General features: G+C 35.7%; 1 protein-coding gene across 1 annotated transcript in view; it reads left to right on the plus strand.

Annotated features, from left to right (window-relative positions):
• Positions 1–21008, plus strand: part of ZNF804B (zinc finger protein 804B) — a 235626-nt gene that overhangs the window by 197603 nt on the left and 17015 nt on the right. Inside the window, exon 2 of the mRNA XM_017817777.1 lies at positions 3228–3371. Coding sequence (XP_017673266.1) covers positions 3228–3371 — 144 coding nt within the window. The remainder of the gene's footprint in view (positions 1–3227; positions 3372–21008) is intronic.

The following is a 21008-nucleotide window of genomic DNA, read 5'->3' on the forward strand; positions in this document are numbered from 1 at the left end:
TGATTCAGAATAAAATTTATGAGACTGTGGTACCCATATTCATTACCACTGATGGTCCACAGTTCAAAATACATTGGTGCATCTTTCCTGCTTGCTTGTGTCTGCATTGGTATAGTCAGGCACTCATGATCACATATGTTTTCTACAGTTGTAATTCGATAGATTTTCTTTCATGTGATCTCATTTACTGTGCCAGAACTGACCATCAGTCTATATAATACTTGTGAGATTATATTAGAAGTCTGAATGTGAAAATTCATTTGACTGTGCACAATTTACTGTAGGGCTAGAAGTTCTTATGCCTTTGTAGAGAAAGAAAAATCCATGACCTTTCTAAAATATGCAATGTAGCATTCAATTTCCCTGCATCTGATCGATAAGCAAGCAGGAAATTATATCTTTTGCCATGGTAGACAAGCATAATTAAGCAATAAGGCAATGGAGGTAGTTGTGATTATCTTAGGATGCACCTGGGAGCTGCCTTGTTGCTATTTTAAAACATCTTTATGTGAAGGGAACTGTATTAATTTCTGCTGAGAAAGATAAAGTTGGCAGTTTGGAATGCTCATGAGCAGCAGTTTCAGTTGTGCTTCACAGAGAGTGAAGCACACAGAGTGTTCACCTCAAACAATTAGTCTTCTCTTTCAGCAGAAGTAAAGATGGAGCAGGTTGTAAACATTTAATTGACAGTTGAGACCCAGGGAAAAGAACACTCCCCAAAAAGAAACAATTATTGTCTCACTGGCTTCCAGTGAGTGCAAAACTTACATTTTTACCAGTTTAGAATGAAAATATGTTGCCCTGAACATTTGACTTTCAGGGAAGACATCTCTGCATAATTAATACTATTGCATCCACATTCTAATTTATGCATTTTAATTATATCAAAGGCCTGGTGAATAATTAATGCTAGCAAAACAATGGGTCTGAAGCATAAGCTGAAAAGTATCACTTTTTAATAGACTTTGTAAATTTAAATAACTAATGTAAATTTAAATAACTAATGAAGGCTATTTAACTATTTGATTGCGAGAATATTTCTTCCTGATACAATCAAATATTAACTACAATAATTGAGCAGTCTCTCAAATGGAGAAATGTTAGCTCAAGCTTGTTGTTTTCACAACTGGCCAGTCTGAGTATACCACACTACACTAACCCACCTGAGCCATATGCTTCCAAGAAAGAGATTTATTTGGATATTTGTCCTGTGGGAGGGACTGGCATGTCATTGGCATCATTTATAAGATGTAAATAAAATAAGATCAAAATTCCAGGCACAATGTTCCTTTTTGACCTCCTGTCTTCAAGTAGCTCAGTTCATGCAAGTTTCATGGGGAGATTTAGAAATGAATATAAAAAAATAAATTTAGAATTTATTACCTCTGAGTTCAGCAACCTAAGAATTAAGGATGTAGGCCAGGTTAGTAATTCAGAGCCTTGCAGTGTTCAATGGAGAGAGATAGAACCTCTGGAGAATTTCATCTCATCCTAAAATGGATTTTTGAAATAGATGGGATTAATAACCCTTTGGCAATGTGTAGCATTTTTCTGTTTCTTACAGAGGAAGCCTAGGACACTGCCTTATACCATACACCTAGCTTCTAGACAGCCTTGTTTAGATGAAGTTAATCTCACTAGCGACGGCAGCCTCTAAAACTATGGTGTAGAGAGATCTAATTATGCCAATGTGAGGTTGTAAAGACCAGGGCAGAGCAGAAGGACTCACAGTACAGAGCTATGAAATGTTCGGCATGTCATATTGACAACCATCATCCCAGCTGTGTGGCCAAGTCTCAGACTCGAAACATGTGTCACTCATTAAGAAAGTCCTTCTCCTCTGAAAGGCCCAAAATGTATATTTGTGTTGATCTGCCATGTCCAAATAGTTGCCTACACCTTGCTGTGGTCCCTGGAGCAATGCTGGGCAGTGTGATGTGCTAAGAGCAGACTGTCCCAGATGTGCAGTATGTCCCTGGTTTGGTGTACTCTGAGTTTGTCATGCAAAGGGTGGTGAAAGCAGATAGACAACAGACAACACTGATTGTATAGAGTGGGAAGTCTGGTAGCAGAAAGTACCAATTTCTTTGGGTGAGTAAAATTATACAGCAAATGATGAATTACTGCAATCCCTGGCAATATATTACATACACTCAGGTAATATCAACTTGTCAATATGAATATAAAATAAATAGCTTCTACCAAATTTTTTTTTCTCATTTTCCACATCAGGAGCTTGCTCTTTAGCTCTAGTGTAAAATGTTTAAGGAAGTGTCATAATAGTAACAATATAATGAAAGACTTGTAAAAGAAATAAGGTTGACAAAGGCTGCTGCCAATTTTGCCTATCAGGTCCTTTATTTATAAATTGCATTAGTTTGAGCTCAGTAACTTTTGGCTCCTATGTTTTAAGTTTTCTCTTTCTGCCTATTATTATGTGTTGAAATGAAAGTATTTGACTCACTTGAGCACTCACTTGAGTCACTGGGGAGATATGGAGGGGGTCTATGTAGAAACTAATTGTGTTTTCCCTGTTTTCAACTGTGTTTTCCTGAGCCTGGATGTAAGCTAGTGCTCTCGTCAGTGGTTGTGGTCTGTGTCAGACAGGTGACAGTTACTTTCATTTTGGATGGGCTGGATGGTGTGTCCCCTCATGCAGATGTTGGGAAAGGAAAGGAAGGCATGTAAAAGGCTCTTGCAGAGGTGGCTCTGCTTCAGGGAAATCTCAGAGAGCCACAGCAATCTGCTGCCTGGGCTGGCTGAATATTTCATAGAGAATAGAAAGCAGAACACAAAAGAAAGTCTGCCTTAGCAGACAGCTTATTTCTTCTGACCAATAGTACCTAAGGAGCACACACATGTTCATGCAATCTGGGACTGATGTAAAGATTAACAGACTAACCCTGGTTGTTTAATTGTTCTTGACTGCTCAGCTTTCCTGCCCAGGATCTAGGCAATATCCTGATTGTATTCCTCTGCTTCCCATTCCTCTCTACTTTTCTTACTGCAGTACCTACAGCAAGTAGTAAGAATAATTCCTCAAAAAACACAATTATTTTATTAAATTCAATTTAAGACCAAAGCCTTCTAAGTGTGCACAGGATGGACCTTGGTGTTCTAGCCATCCTAGTCAGTCTAGTGTTTTTAATGTAGATGATAAAAAAAGTTGCTGAAGCATGAGATCATAATCTCTAATTAAAGGTCTCCATTTGCTTCTGCCTTTGCAGGACTATGCTGAGAAGGAGAAAGCTGCAGCCAAGGCTCTGGAGGATGTGAAGGCTAACTTCTACTGTGAACTGTGTGACAAGCAGTACCACAAACACCAGGAATTTGACAACCACATCAATTCTTATGACCATGCTCACAAGCAGGTAAACCTGACAAATATCTCTGCATGTTACAGCAGTCTGTCTTCCTTCCTCATTGATTATGGGGGGTTTCTAAATTCACTCAAGTAGAAGACAATTCATCATTTGATATTTTCACCTTTAACATGCTACTTTCCATTAAAATAAAATGGGAAATAGTCATTGTTTTCACCACAATTTCTTTTAAGCCACTCTGACTGAAAGACCTCAATCCACAATTTTAAATACATGCTTAATACCGCTATCCACAATTAATTTGATATATTTAAATGTGGAATTACTTATAAACCACAGAAAGGGGGAAAGACCACTTCCTCGAATAGCCAGTTCTCTCTTTTTTATGCAGAAGGCATATCACTATGCTGTTTCAAGCTGGTTGTGCTGTTTCAAGGGCAGAAAAGGGGGAGGGAGGTTGGTTTTTGTTAGTTTGTTTGTTTGTTCGTTTGTTTATTTGTTTAAAAAAGCCTATATTTCTGAAGTTAAAATCTACGTCTCATAATGTTTCACAGGGTGAAATACATTTTGCCTTGCATGCAGAACATGATAGAAAATAATCCCTACTCTTGGACAAGATGTTAGATTCTTGGGAAAAGATAATAGATACTAACTTTTTGTCATTGATTTTGTGTAATTTTGTCAGGCCTTTATGTGGTAGGTATATATTATTCATATGTGCTTATTATCCTTCTTTCCTGTATCCTAGTTTTCCTCCATTTTTAGCAAAATCCATATTTCAGTTGATACTATGTAAGGAAAATGCAATTAGTTCATATAAGGACTTCAGAATTTGAAGAAAATGGCTTGCAAAGCTCAGGAATGAACATTTCTGAACCTCTGATGTGACAGATCCTATCTGCTAACCTAACATGTTAATAGCATGTAACTGAATTCCATCGTGTATCTTTCTCTTCTATATTTCTTCCAGTGTTTTCATTACACAGTTCAAGTGCTCAGGTATTGTGCGCATTCAAATTAGTGTCTTCTGTTGATCACACTTTTGGTTGCACAGGGGGCAGCAAGTACCTTACAAATATGTGAAGCAGCTAGAAGTTGCAGGTGTTTCTGACAGAGGATTGGAAATAATAATGTTGAGTAAAATAAGCAGTGCTAAAGAAAAAGCTCTTCACTCTACATGTAAGCAGTCTTATCGTCTTCTGCAGTATCACAGAGGATGTAAATCACCCTGGAATTTCCCGTATGCATCTATCACAGCACTTCATTAACAAACTGCCTAAACTCTGCCCATCCATCCTGCTGAACCATCCTGCTGAATTCGAGCAGCCCAGAATCAGCTGCCCAGGGGTAATATTGGGACATTTCTCTTCCATCACTCCCAAACTGGAGTTATGCGTTTATGTGTTAAATCAAAAGCAATTCCTCACATCACCATTCCATTAATTAATCCGTAAAAATGTCTATAATAATACAAAACAAATGCTTTTCCAGATCCTAAACATGTTACTCTAATCCCTATAAATCTCCATTTGCTGCACAAATGATTTTTTCACCCTTCAGCTGTTTTTTAAGTCATTAGGAATACATCTAGACTCAAATGGAGTCACTTGTGCCCTCCCCTCTTCACACACTCCCTGTGCAAAGAGCAGTTTATGCTAAATCCAACAGACTGCTTCGTGTACCATCTATGATTGCCTTGTTGGGCAAGGGAGGTTTGAGCAGGTTTCTGTTATAAAAGGGAGTGTTTAAGCAATAAAACTCTTCTTAATTTTCAGATAAATTTAGTGCTTTAAAAGCTGCCAGGCATAGCACTGGAAACTAAGAGTCTGCACAGAAATGCACGACACATAGAGAATATCAACCAGCAGTGCAAGCTCACCCCATCCTGCCCTTTCAGATGTAGTTCAGAAGCTCAGTTAGTGCAGGATTAGCTAGCTACCCTCCTGATGTGACAGGGTAATTCAGTCTCTTCTCCCTTCTCACTTCTTGACTGCTCATCCAAGTCTGGAAACAGCATTAGTTTAACTCTAGGAATAGTGTGGGTGTACCCTTTTCTCTGCCTTTTATAGTCAGTCACAGAAAAGCCTTTATTCTTCATACTTTCATCAGAGTAATCTTCAAAGAAAACAATTTAATTTATGGTTTCCTGTGGTTTTAGCTAGCTTGGTTTCAAAATGTTTGTTCTGGGAGGTACAGTAGCCACTAGAAGATCTTTCTCTGAAGGTATGTCTCTGGGTACATATTACCCAGCAGTAATGAGGGTAGCTTTAGTAGTCTGCACGCATATGTTCTAAATATCATTCTTCTAATGGAGAGTAAATTAAAATGAGGGACTCTTTACATCTCAGTAACAATACGATGTAGTCCCCCCATGTGATTTTCCATTTAAATGCTTCGACTTCAAAACAATGTTTAAAGAAGATAGAAAGGCAGAAAAAAAGATATTGCACTGAGTACTTAGACATAAGTCTTCTGTTTGTCTTCCAGAGAAAACAGATTTTATTAAAGAATTATGGCTTTAATCTCTAAATATGGTTTTATAAAATTATATTTATGATCCATTTTCTTATCAATTATTTCATCCAGTTGTTTCAGTAGGAAGTCCTGAATTCTGGACCAAGCAGTTGGCATACCAGCCACTGCCTTCCCCGTCCTCAGAGGCTGCAAAATGTTATGATGACAATATGGCCTTGTTTGCATAAGTGGTTTTTCTGCTATTTTTCTGTGTTAGATATTATTCTAAAGCAGTACACTCAGACTGACTTTACCTCTCTCTCTTCATGCTACATACCTTCGTACTTATAAAAATACAATGTATGTATGTGTACATATACACATATACGTGCATAAAATTTTGACAGATTATCAAAAATCAATACCTACATCCTCATTATCTTCTGTAACACTTTAATGACCCTGGACAATTCTAATACTATTTATATATTTTTGAGTAAAAGTGTCTGAGTTTTAAGCAATTCTTATTTCTTTTGGTTGTCTTGTCAGTGTTAGTCTTAATTAATGTTGCCAACGTCTTTCTTGACACAGTAGTCTATAAGAATTTTTCATTGGTATTACCTGCTATTGGAAATTCATTTCTTTCAGTGCAGGACTGGATAAAATGAACTCAGAAAATCTCTCTGAGTGAAAGGCTGTACTCCCATCCATCTTTGCCTGAGCTCTCTGTTAAGCCTGATACTTAAGGCTGGGGCAGGAGTATGGGAGTCCTGGGACACCCTACTGCCCTGTGCATACATGTCTCATCGGCCCAGCACATACCAACTAACCCACTTGAAATCACAGCTTTTTGTCTCTGCGTTTTTTTCTTATGACTTTATAAAGCCCTGTGCAGCAGTCACAGGGAGTAACAGTGAAAAATCTGTGGTATCTCTCATCAAGCATCAAGGTGAACAATGCTTGCTATCACTTGCTCACCGTATTCTCTGCAACAAAAGTTAACTGCATCAGAACTGAGTACCTTGGTGCTGTCAAAGCTATCTCAACACTGAAAAGGATGAGGGTCCTTTTCATTCAAAAGTGATTAAGATATAGATAACCAAGATAGGCTGCTGCCTGAAAATATAATATATGTGGAAGTATGCTGCATGCTGGGCTGACAATAATGTGTAAGTATAGTTTTTTTAACAGGGTTTTTAAGTCATACACATCTTTAAAAGGGAGCCTAACTTGAGCAGAGGTGTCTATTTGGTTGACATTATTAAATGGAATCTTTTAATAACTCCAGGTCATGCATTACATTCATCCATTCAGTTGACATCAAAGTAGTTCGAGCTTTCAATTTTTTGTATAAATAATCCTTAGCAATCAGCAAGGCTTTTAGATGTCGGCAAATGAGAAAATCACAAATCTGTACTGCAATATAATAATCGTGATGATAATAATAATAAAAATAATAGAAATAAGCAGCAAAGAAAAACAAGACTGTATTGCCATCTTGGGGTTTCTGACAACAAAACAAGTCTTACTTTTGTTGTCTAAATACATCACATTATCTCATGAGATAAAAAACAAAACAAAACAAAACAACAACCAAAAAAACCCAAACCAAACAAATGAAAACAAAAAACAAACAAACAAACAAACCCACAAAAAACCTCCCCACAACATAAATTTTAGTGTTCTTGATGCAGGCAGCACTGTGTAAGTAGGTGAACAGAACTTTCAGCCTACTCTATTTTGCATGCACATACCTGTATTTTAGTATTTATATCCATGCATACTAGCATTTGGATATATTTCTGGAATGAGAGTCTGATTTAGTGTGTACAGCTGTGGGCACTTACTGTTAAGCCTTTATGGTGCTTGAGGATTTAAACTCTAATTCAGGCAGAGATTTAGCTCCTGTTAAACATCAAAGCTAGCAAATATACTTGCATTTTAGCTAACGTTGCTGCTACCAGAAAATGTGCTGATAAGTTAACGTAGAGAAAGCTTCAGGAATGAGTGTAATGCTGAGATCTTGTTTGTTCATCTTGAGGGTGGTTTTTATCCAGCAACTCCATGTTTATTGGATGAAAATGAAGCCATGTCTTTTGGCTGTAAGGTAAACCTCTATTGCCCAAACAATTTTCATAGGGAGGAAAGGAAATTGGTCTGGCAATATCTGAGGGATTTTACCTTAGGATCTGGGAAATTAGGCAAACACATCAAGAAACCTTCTTCTGGATGAAGTAACATAAGAATCAAACAAAGTACTGTACCAGCTTGAAGGTTCCTCACTATGTGTGGTTGTGTGATCTCTGCTTTTTTCCATAAATACATAAGTGGACCCACTGTCCCTCTTGTACTACCACATGGACAAGGCTGAGGTCCTTGCCCTGCTTCTGCACTTTTGCATCAAGACACTGGCCTTTAAAAAGGGTCTGCTTTTTTAAGGCCCAGTTTTGCACGTGGGGTCTTTACTCTCTACGGCTTTCTCAGAAAATAATCTAAGTGGCCAAAGACCTCAGAATTTCTTGCTCTCAGTTAGTAAGAGGTGCGGTCTTCAGTCATCAGCATTCTGCTCCTGTAACTCACAAAAATCACCTTAGCTTAATGCTTGTTAAGAAATACATGTATACTTGTAACAAAACTTTCACATTCCTCACACCCTTAGGAAGATTAAAAGCAAAAGAAAAGGAATCAAACAGCGGAAACAGTAATATGATGTTAGATTCCCTCAAACGGCTGGTTTATAAGTGGACTTCAACTGATACAGGAATTTTGTATGTGTGGTAGTTATTTTTTAGATACCAATGGATTGCTATGCTCAAAAGCAACTATCATATCCACAGATTGTTATCTGGGTGCGATTTGGAGGGTGTAAAATTAGGCCCAGTTCTGAGAACAATGGTGACCTTTCTAAGAGGTATAAGCAGTCCCACAAAAATAAATAAATAAAATTATTCAAATGCATAAAATGAAGGATGCTTATATGTTTTACAAGAGAAGGGGCTTAGAGATGAAAGTTATTATTATTTATTTTTCCCATTTTCAGAACATTTACCGTACGTATTTTTAACCAGATTATACGCGCCTGACACATACATCAAAATATTCCCATTATGATTTGATACAGTCAACAGTTTCTCAGATTTTTTCCACAAATTATTCTTTAATTTCAGTGAACTGCTTGTTTATTTTTTACTTTAGGCAAATTTATTACCAGTTTATATTTTAACTATACCCATTAGACAATTATTTAGAATGATCATCTGTGCCAGTATACCATTTGTCAGACACTTCTGCTTCATCACAATATTTATTTTCTCTTGAATTTGGGGAGTTTTGATGCTGAGGAGTTCTTAACTGTTATTTTATTCATTATTCTACCATATATATATCAATTCAATTTTCTCTTCTCTTTCCTTTTAAGCACATCTTTCTCTTCCTTTGGAAATAGTATACTCTTTACATTTCTGGCATAAGTCGTAGGTTTTTTTTTTAGGGTGAAGACCAAAGCTGAAAGCAAAGAATTCATTTTTATAGTCTATCCTATTGTTTCAGTGTCTTTTTGCTTTACAGACACACTGTTTTCTTGCTCACTGTGAAACCAGTGATTTTCTTATTGTTGCTTATGCCTATGACATTTATTACATTCTCTAATATCTGTAATAGCTTCACACTTTCTTAGCTTTTTATTATACATTGATTTTTCAGTGTGTGTTCTTGTTCATACTCCCAAAAATTACTTCCACTCTGACTGTAACTGTTCCCAAAGAGCAGGTTTTTGATAATTTCTTGCTGAATAGTTACCCTTTTCTCACACTGCCTATTCCATAATTAACTTTAAAAGTTTTTCTCACTCTTTCAGAGTTTGTTCATGTGAATTGACTCCTTTTATTTATCCTTTTTGTTTCTAAATTAGTTTTGATTATAAACTAATTTACCCCATGATTTCTACTGGATTGTTAGATACAGAACTAACTGTGACGCATATAATTAAGGTTTCCAAACACTTTGTATTTTAAGAACAAGTTTTCTGTGGCTTTCAGCAATTGGGCTGAAATTTTCTTTACAGATCACCAGCTTTAATGACAGTAAAAATACATAGTATTTACAAAGTAAAGAATAAAGAAGTGATAAGGCATTGGAATCAATACTGTTCAGGCAGCCTACTCTGATACTTTCGTACATCTACCCTTTAATAAAATCATTAATCTCAGGTTTCATGTTGTTTCACTGAGGAAAACTCCCTGGCTCAGTATCGAAGATGGACTGTAGTTCAGAAATTAACCCATTTTGTGTAGGGGAGGAAGGTGTTGGCTGCAAAAGAACTGATGATGTGAAATGAGGGGTAAACAGAAGGAGAAGAGGTGGGTTTAGGAAGAACTTATGGGAATAGGTGTAATGGACAGAAACAGCAAGAACTGAAAGGCATGGAAGTATCAGAAATAAGAAGACAAGAAAGGGAGAAAAAGGGGTTATAAGAGGAAGGACCTGGAGAAATAAGGGGAACACAGTAGGAAATTCTCAATGTCAGCCATTTATAGCCACCAGTGTCTGTCATTGCATTTAGAGCCAAGAATCTGAGTGAATAGACCACAAGTTTAATTCTGTTAACAAGAATACCACAAATATTATGTTGGCACACAATGTTGTATTGAAAATAATACAAAGGACTTGCACAACATACAAATGACTGAGGTCTGAAAAAAACCCCAAAGAATGGAATATGTAATGCTGTTGTTCATCTTTTACCACTTCTAGATAATATAAGACCAAAATTTTCTTGTCCTGAATGCTTCTTTCTGTTATTTAGGCAGAGAGAAATCCTGCTTTTCTTAAAACATATTTGAATCACAGCTGCTGTGCTTCAGAGCACCTGCAATCCGGCATTTTTGAAACGCTGAAGTAGCAGTTCAGGGAAACAATCAGATTGTGTCACATCACAGAAATTAATGTAAATAGAGGTAAACGTAAAGCAACACAAGATGACATCAGCATTTAAGCAAAGCAATGGTGCACAACATACTCACAAAAGCAGGATATAAGCAACAGGATAATTCTGTGGCTTCACTTACTAGAACATTTATTTTGCCAGTTTGAAATTACCTTAAAGTGAATGCTTGCTTTGTAATATTATGCAATGTTTTCTTAAATTTTATGAGAGAAGGCTTGTATTTATAGGTCTGATACACAGAAATGCTTCAATTGCACACTAGAGCAAGTGCATGTACTAGAGTAGCTCTAGTACAACAGAAGCAGTATTATCAAATACCACTGAGCACACTACAGTGATTAGGAGTGACTCAAGGTAACAGATCCCAAAGAAATGTCACCAGAAACAATTCTTTATTTTAAACTTACCAATCTGTGCAGATCAGTGCGCTTTATAAACACCTGCTAAACTTGCTGCCCTGCCAATGGTTTGCTGCTTTCTTATTACTCAAGGATAGAGTAAATAAGTTGGCAATATTCATCCTTTTTAAATTACACATTACTTAGAATAATGAGATTCATCATTAGCTGTCAAAAAAAAATCTTGCAAATAATGCAGAGCTTCTTTTAAATTTCTTGTCTTGATAAGCTAAATTTTTAAATGCTAGATGCTATGGAATTACATTTGGTGTTCTTTAGAATGAATGCTAATCAACATGTAAATTAGCAATTTAACCCTCTTTAATTTGGAAAAAGCCCATGGGACACCTAATTTCATAGTTGTTAATGATGGTCCAATGACTGCAGAATATTTCTTAAGCATTTAATTACATAAGGAATTACAGAAGTGTATTAGATTTTGGCATTTATGACATATAATGTCAGTTAGAGGGAGTGCTTTTCATTAATGCCTGTGCTATTGTTCTTTCCATTCTTCTCAGAGGTTACACTTTTTAATTACTAAAGTTTTAAAAGTAATTTTTCAAGCAGGAGGAATGGTTGATGCAGTGCAATGGATGTCTTATTCAAATAAGCAAGGAATCAGAAGGATTAGATTTGTAACAAAAAAAAAAGATGATGCCAAACCACAGGCAAATATGAAATTCTGCCTTAAAATTCCTCACCCTGATCATGAAGAAACATATTCTTCTTTAATTATATTTAGACAAAAGGTGCAGATAATCTGGTAGAAATTCAGCATCTCTGGTTTTCCATTGTTTCAAACTTTGCTTCTGTTTCAAATATGGACAAGGAAGAAAAAATCCCAAGCCCAAATTAATTGAAACATTTTCTTATGACTGATTTAACATGGCAATGATAATTGAAATCCCAAAAAAATTTTGAAACAAAAGACTTTCTGAAACATTCCATTCAAATAAAAAAATGGTTTTGAGCCAGTCATAATTCTATTTCCTACTGCTCAAAAAGTTATTAAAACCAACATATTCCTCTTTGGTTCTGAGTTCTGAAATGCTAATACATGCAGTACATGAGATATTACCTAAATAAATGAGATAGGTACGTAGAACCTAAATATTTACATTTAGATTATTATTCTTCCCTATTAACCTTTAGGGCAGTCAGGCTGGAGTTGTGCCTGCGTTGTTTAATGAACAAGATAAATTATATTGGACATTGTTGTCCTTTTTAAAATCTCTGTATTCAGGTGCCTTTTCCACCTTTTAAATGCCAGTTATAAGAACAGAAGAAGCAGAATAAACAGCACGTTTTATACCTCCTTCTGTGCAAAATGTTACCATTCATGCAAAACCATCCGTTTACTATGAACTAGTAAGAACTGGGCAAGACTGAACACAGATGTGGATTATATTTCATGTGCCAGCTTCACACAACTGGCAAATATTATGTAATGTTGTTTATAGGCCACATTTGGTTGGGATCTTTTTGTTAAATCTGTAGATCTGGAATACCTGGTGTCATTTTAAGGTCAGGCTCTACAAATTTTACCTCACATAGTGAGGTGATAGGGACAAAGCAATGCTAGATGCTATGATTGCTTTTATGTCTGTTCACAAGTACTTTAATTCGTATTTCTGGAATTACTTTTACAATAAGCTATTATTAAGCCAGATTGAGGAACCCGTTCCGCAGGTTATGAAACATCTGTACATATTTTACCTTGGGCAACTCTGTGACATAATCAGCTTTTTGGAAATACAGTAATTAGCTGTGTTAGCAAAACGTTGTCCCCTGAAATATTCAGAGAAAAATTACATTTCACTTGGCTTCTGCATAACTTTTGAACAGTGCTCTCTTGCTCATATCTTTCCCTCGTCTGGAAAAATAATAATTCTTCTGATACCACTGACATCCACAAAGTGTATCTGGCACAATAGGCATCTGTCCAGAATCTGCATCTATTATGGTTCTGTTCATTTTTGACTGTCTGCACCTTCAAAACAGTAATTAATATGCAGGAATGTAGCTGAGCAATTGATTCCTGTGGAGCTTTAAGTCAAAGCTAATCAGCTATGTTTGTGTTGGAGGGAGCATACTATGTGCCTTGTATGTCTTTAAGGGGCATTCATAGCACAAACAAATATTTAAAAGCAAAACAAAAACATATCTGTGCCTCACCAGGACAGCAATAAAAATGGTGAGATTAGTCATTTATTACCCTTACTTATTTAAATGCATTAATTAGCATCTCTTAACATATCTCTAAGGGAAAACTAAAGGAGGTAAGCCAGATCAATTATCATTTCACAGTTCTTACAATTTTATAATAATTAGGCTCCACCAGAAGCCATTAAAAAGATGAGGTCACTTTATCTTCTCAAATTAAATTGCGAGGGAATATCTAGAGAAATGTAGAGGACATGCATGTGAATACCAAACAAACATACTAAGACAAGTGATGGGACAGTAAAAAAAAATGTTTCTTGAAAAAAACAGAAACAAAAAAACCCCAAACCAACCAACAAACAAAAACAAACCTCCCAAAAAACCTAAACACTCATTCACTCATTTATCAGGAAATGTTGCTTTTAGAGCAGAATGGTTCCTCAGGAATGTAAGAAGATCAAAACTGGTTTTATTCAGAAGTTTTACTCATTTAATTTCAATCCAGTTGAAATGGTTCATAAAGATTGAAATACTTCCTTCAACAGTGTTACAAAAAGAGCTTTTCAAAATTTCTTGTAAATTATTTAAAAATATCTTTATAATATTAATTGTAATGTAAGAATACATAATGTTTACTATTTTCGAGATACAGAAATTATGAAAATATTAACTTTAAGGCATTAGGTTGTGTTCCTATTTAGATACATTGACATCAAGCCACTTGAAATTTTCATTTCTTAAAGAAGTTTTCAGAATTTTACTCCTCCCACTAAGATCAAAAAAATCAAGAAACTCCAATTGTCAAAGTTAATTGCAGAGCAGAAATTCTAGACTTTTAAGTGTATAAGTATAGAGGAATTGATAGAAACCCACTGCAACCCTGTAGCATACCTTATGCTTGTAGTTAGCATTTCTCAGCTTGTTTTCAGCTCTTAGCATGTTGATGGATTTCGAGCACCGCTTCCTTCAAAACAGGCACCTAAATACTTATGCTTAAAAGTCACATTCCACTGCTGTGTATTTACACTTCCCATTTAGGATCTATGGTATTCAGCAAGGCACTAAACCATACCTAGCTGAAGCAAAAAAACTTATGCCTTTTATTCTGAACCTGCCTTGGATCTCTAGTCTTAGATTGGATTGTGTGAATAACAAATCATAATTAATTGAGAAATTATAGGGTAAAGTAATATCATGTTTAGGAGCAAAACAATGCAATTTATTAAATCACATAAGTTTCCCAGGGAAGTGCTTACAGCACCAAACCTGACAAAGTTCAAGAAGTGTTTGGACAATGCTCTCGGGTACATGGCTTGACTCTTGGGGATGGTCCTGTGCAGGGCCAGGAGTTGGACTTGATGATCCTTGCGGGTCCCTTCTGACTCAGAATATTCTGTGATTCTTTGATTGTTACCAATATTTGCATACAAGATTATTGCCTGAAAAGTAAAATGTAATTTTCACCTTTCAAAAGGAATCCAGAATATTCAGATTAATCTCGTCTTCAGAGCAAAATTCGTTCTTCTCATCAGCTTGTAATGACCATCCTTTCTGCGTCCTGCATTACTTTTATAGCATTTGAGCCTGAGTTACATGCAACATTCAACTCATTGACATAATCTTGGCTCTCAGTAGCCTGTGTCAGATTATGATTTCCTTCCCATTTTGAAATTTAGCACAGGATAATGTCCCTTTGCTTGGTTAAAAAAAAAAATAATTAAAATTCTGGCCTTCAATTTGAAATTAACGATAAATTGGAACAGTACACATATAAAACAGCTAGTCATAGCCTAAAAAATCTGAACATAGAACGTGTGAGAAGTGTACAGTAATTGCTATAGCAATTTTCTGTTATTTCTAGTAAATGAACAGAATTTTCTTTTATGTAATTTCTTTTTTATTTTTGCACAAGGTACCCTTAAAAGCTAAACCAATAGTACATTGAAAAACAATGGATTTTTTTTCAGAAATTAAAATTATAACATATGATCCAATTGTGCTATTTCTCCTTGTCTCCAGAACAATTTCCAGTATTGGTTTAACTCACCTAGTCCAAAGAATATGAAGCCACTATGAGCATATTGTATGTGTGTTGGTGCATATTTTAAGAGGCTTGTTTTTCCACTTGACACATTTCAGTTGCAATTCCACAATTTAAAAGTTTTAATAGTTTTCTAGAAACTGCTCCCTGAAAAGGGAGAAATGAACATGATGTAATTTTATAATGCTGTAAACAGACTTCTAATTTTTCATGTGGACATGGGCATGTTTAATATTCTAAATCTGATCTATCACTCACTGTTTCTGAAATACTTTATGTCACTTCTCAAATTCTTTCCTGTCACTTGACACAAAGAACCTTTTAAACAAGCTTTACTCTACTACTACTACTCCCAGGAAATTAAAGATCAACTTCAAATTTTCAAATGCGTGTTCATAGCAACACTTGATACAAGAATGAATACAAACTGACATGATCTGGAACATGGCTAAGAGGGTAACATTAAATGTTGACTCCCACAACTCCAAAACATATGAGTGGAAAAGAGAAGTAGGAAGGGATTGCTCTTATAAAATTGCATCATGTTCATTTCTCCCTTTTCAAGGAGCAGTTTCTAGAAAACTATTAAAACTTTTAAATTGTGGAATCGTAACTGAAGTGTGTCAAGTTGCAGCTCGGTGATATGTTACACACCAGTGGGCTGAACTGCATATCTTGACCTTGTGCTTGCTTTTAGCTCCCTCTCTTAGTAAAAGCCTCAAGCACTGCAGGTTGCAACAGCAATAAGTTCAAGGGGACAAAATACAAATTACCAGTGGCAAATAAATAATATTTTAAGCATGTGGCAATAAAAAGTGAGCTAGGTAGGACTAAAATACCTTTGTCTTTATAAATTGGAAAATTAGGTCATCTTTCACTCTTCACAGTTTGGTCATCTTTTTTCCATGACACAATGAATTTGCTTAGGAAGCACATTATTGCTTTTGTTATTTCAGAAGGAAATCCTGCCTAACTGAGAAGAGCGATGAATAAACCAAGTAGAGGGAAGAAAGGACACTAACATCAAAGGAGACAACACATAATAATAATGCGAGAAAAAAACTGGAGAATAATTAAATAAAATAAAAAAATAATGAAAATAACCTTTTTAAAAATCAGTAAAATTTACTGAGATGTGTTCTCAGAGGATTGTCTCTGATAATCAAAGGCTAAACCAGGTTATTGCAGGAGTGAATTATTCTGGAAAAAAAAAAAAGGGACATCTGCTCATCTTTTCCTGTAAAGAAAACAAAGACTGGAACATAAACTGCTACTCCAATCCCATGCATGCAGAAATTAAAATTAACAGATCATTCATCCAAATTTGCTGCTTCTATGGGCCTCCTTTATGACAAGAATAGCACAAAAATACTTCGTCCACATATGGATCTCTAAAAAGCTGATCTTTAACCTATATGCTATTATTATAATGATGATCAACACATGGACATATGGAAAAGAAAAAAAGTCAAGTAACTGTATTTAGTAAATGCAAATAAAATATTTGCATATATTTGTATAAATAACGAACTGTAACATACACTTCTTTTAGGAATCTAGTTTCATAAAGGTCAATGAGCTTGTCAAACAAACTATGAGGAGGAAATGAAATGGAAAGATGTGAGAAAGACCTAAGAAATTTTAAAGAGCACTTGGCTGATCGTTTAAGAACCCAAATCCCAGAACTGAAAAAGACCAAATAGGTTATAAACACTAATCTTGTTTAGAAGGAAAGTCAATTCTCTCTGGCTTAAATTCATAATAAAGGAGAAAAAGGAAAAATGAATGGTAAATACTATAAATCACAAGTGAAGAAATTGGAAAAGAAGTGATGAAGGAAGTAAAAAGGGTGAGGTGAGGGCAAGAAAGTTTCTGAAAGTATATTGAGGACATAAAATATCTTCTGCTCCAAATTGAAATTATTTACTTGTTAGCAGTGATATAAAAAATACTATTCAACACAAATTTCTGTTTTATACTTAGGACAAAGCCAGATGACTTAGTCACATCTATAATGGTTATGATAATTGTAAAGTACCACTCTACCAATACTTTAGAAGGATCTTTAGCAACATAATCTAGAGCTAAAGATTTTTGTCTCAGCTGGTTCAGGTGACCGGCATTTAAGTATTAGGAAAGAGATGGCCATAAACTTTCCTAATAATTAATGTTGATTTTTAATGGGTCTCAGAGCACTAGATGAAGAAGCATCAAGCTAGACGATGCCATGCTAGGATTTAGAAAGAATAAACGAGAAAATCTGTCATTCTGACATTAGTACCAGGGAAAATACTGGCATGACTGATACAGGACTCCATAAAATATTGAGCAATGATAATGTAATACATTTCATTTAATGTGGATTATATAAAATAGCTCTTGCCAAAGTAACTCAATTTCATCAATTTATCTGGATGTCCTCCGTCTTGTGTTATCAAAAGCACAAAAATTTGGAAGCAGCTTATCCTTTATGCTTTGTTGTTGTTCCCTCAGTGCTATCATAATTATCAAGAATCAACCAATTATACAGGTAAATCAAATTTAGACTTTATTGAGGTGTCTGGCATCTTTTTTTCAGTGGGTGTACAAAAAGTTAGAGGTGATAACTAAGCATATACATGTAAGTGTTGATTCAGCCTCCTCCCTTCTCTTTCCAGAATTCACTCCATCTCAGCCTTCATTTATTTATTTGTAAAATGATATCTTGGTAAAGGTGAAGTTTCATAAGAAGTCTAAATCTGTCTATGTAAAATCTATGTCTGAACATTTCTACTATCATTTTTGTTACTCTGAAAGTGTGCTCCCAGTATTGAAGAAAGTTTGAAGCCAGGTTTTGGACTCACCTGTAGAATTCTGGGATAGTTCAGACTTGCTCTTTTCATTAAAATGGAGGTGATTTTGTATTCTGCCTGCTACAGTTAGAAGAAATCAAAACAAAGTGGTGGGACGGGCTTTAAAAATATGTGGAAAAGTCTTAAATATTTTTAAAATAAGATTACAAATGGTACTGAAAGTTTTGAAAGGAGCTAGTCTTGCACAGGATCTATAATACCAGTTTCTTCTCTTTTAGTGGCTTAAATAAGAAGGAAAAAGAAATAAAATATATGAGGTGATGTTTTTGATCTAAAGAAGAGCCCAGCACCCTGACGAGTGAGGTAATATAAGAACATAAAGTGAAGATACAGTCCCTGCCCCAAGGTTTTTATCATTCAAATGTGTTGCTTTTACTAAGTAAATTGCTCTGTGTTCCAAAGTGGCACCAAACACATCTAATCAAACGACACAGTGTGCAGCCAGCTTGTTGGAACATATGACAATAAGTTTGTCAAAACTGATAGAAACATAGGTGGTCAAATGAGGCATATGTTGCGATAGCTCAGGCCTTCAGAGGAGTTTCTGTCACAAAGTGCACATTCTGTCCTCTCCACTATGGAAATGGCCTACACAAAATACAGCTGATTGAACTTTGTTTGGAGGATTCTCATGAGCAGTGCAAATGGATCTTTCAAAATGGAAAATATCCACAAATGGATACTTTTATCCAGCAATGGATGAGAGCGGTTTAATTAGCAGGAATATTTGCAGATCTGGTTGAACAGTAAGAGATACCAACAGAAAAGACACAGATAAGCACGAGTAGGTCTTGATGCTTTTTGGCATGAAGACCCATTGCACTAGATCAGACCATCTTTCTATACAGACACAGCAGGAGTTTCTCTGAAGACATGCAAAAACAAGCCCACCAAAGAGCCACATGTAATTTATCCTTCTGGTTAGATCCACGATCAGCATCTCATTCACTTTTAGATGGATTCTGTAGTACATGTCTGAGGACTGACTTTTCCTCTCTCCTACTATCATCTCATTCCCTAATCCAATCATACCAGGATATTATCTTTCCATCTTCTCATTTACTTCCACTAACAATATTGAATCTGTTACTGCTGACTACTATATGAACTACTCTAACAAGTGATTACTAGCACACACTTCAAAGTGATCTATAGTTATTTATGGGTAAAACATATGAAAATTTATCAGCTAGTTTTTGAGCTTCATATCTCATTGTTAATTCCTGTATGTAATACCCTTTCCAAATTATTTTTAGGATTTTATTTACCCTAGTAAGAGCAAATTCCTTCATTGCTGTTTCCTAACTTTTGCTTAGCAAGCTAATACTGTAAGCTTTAGACATAAAGTTTAATTATGTTCTCTAGTGACTATCATTCTCATTTGATGGTTTGCACTGTGAAATCATTTTACCAATAATGCATTTGGTTCCAATGTTAGGGTTACAGGCAAGAGAATAATTACTGAAATTAATGTTCCTTTTTACCTCATTTAACCCTTCTATGGTAAATTTGGTTAGAACTTAATTAAGGAGCTTTTCAGCTAAGTGGAAATAAATCCTTAAAGCCAATCAGGCACTCAAACACTCACATTAGTTCAAGGACTTAGATTCAAACAAGGCTCTCTAAATATGACAGGAGACATATACCTAATGTGGTACATATATTTTTACCTGGGGCTGGAATATATTACAGAATGATGAGTATTCTGGAGGGTGCATTGTGAATTATATTCCAGGATAAAAATAGTTTAAATGTAATGAGGAATAAAAAATCATTTAATTTGTACTAACCTGATCTTTTATAACTTAATGATTAGAATTTTTTTCCCAAAGATGCCTTCTATTTACATCAATGCAGTACAAGAAGAGGATTTGCTTCTCCGTATACTTGCAATAAGAGTATTTTGTCCCAAAATCTAAAGTAGTAATACTGAGAACCCCTGTCAGATCTATGTAATGGGATGAGCATAGCCCCTGGTAGAATGCTCAAAAGAAGTAGTGCTGTGTTCCTAAGGTCCTCAAACTGAGAGACAGTGAATGAGAGAGCAATATAGATAAAATGGTCCAGAGACCCCCTGAAGATTGAAGGGTGGTAAATCTGGCAGAGAAATTCAGATTAGGAAAACTTTCTCTGTATTCTTGTCAATGACTCAAAAAAATATATATGTCTTCCTCAAGTTTCTTTTTATTACATGTGCCGAAAGTAAACTATTTCAAACTCCTCTTTTATGCAGCCAATAGACAGGAATATTATCTGTAGGGATGAAAATGTACCAATAGCACCAACTTCCTCTGTCTATCAAAAGTGAGTGTGAGAGACAGAACCATACAATAGTTTGGCTTGTAAGGGACCTTTAAAGGTCATCTAGTTTTAACCCCCTGCAATGAGCAGGAGCATCTTCGACCAATTCATGTTTCTCAGAGCCCTATCCAACCTGACCTTGAATGTTACTGGGGATGGGGCATCCACCACTTCTCTTGGCAACCTGTTTCAGTGTTTCTTCACCCTCATCATAAAAAATTTCTTCCTTATATCTAGTCTAAATCTAGCTTTTTTAGTGTAAAACCATTACCCCTTATTCTATCACAACAGACCCTGATAAAAAGTTTGTCCCCATCTTTCTTATAAGCCCCTTTTAAGTACTGAAAGGCTTAATGTCTTTCAAGACCCTTCTCTTCTCCAGATTGAACAACTTCAATTCTCTCAGCCTGTCTGCATAGAAGTGTTTATTCCTTCAGTTCATCTTCATGATCCACCTCTGGACCTGCTCCAATAGGTCCATGTCTTTCCTATGCTGAGTAGCCTGGAGCTGGATGCAGCACTCTAGGT

This window comes from Lepidothrix coronata, unplaced genomic scaffold, assembly GCF_001604755.1.
Source record: "Lepidothrix coronata isolate B3197 unplaced genomic scaffold, Lepidothrix_coronata-1.0 Scaffold62, whole genome shotgun sequence".
NCBI classification, from domain to species: Eukaryota; Metazoa; Chordata; class Aves; order Passeriformes; family Pipridae; genus Lepidothrix; species Lepidothrix coronata.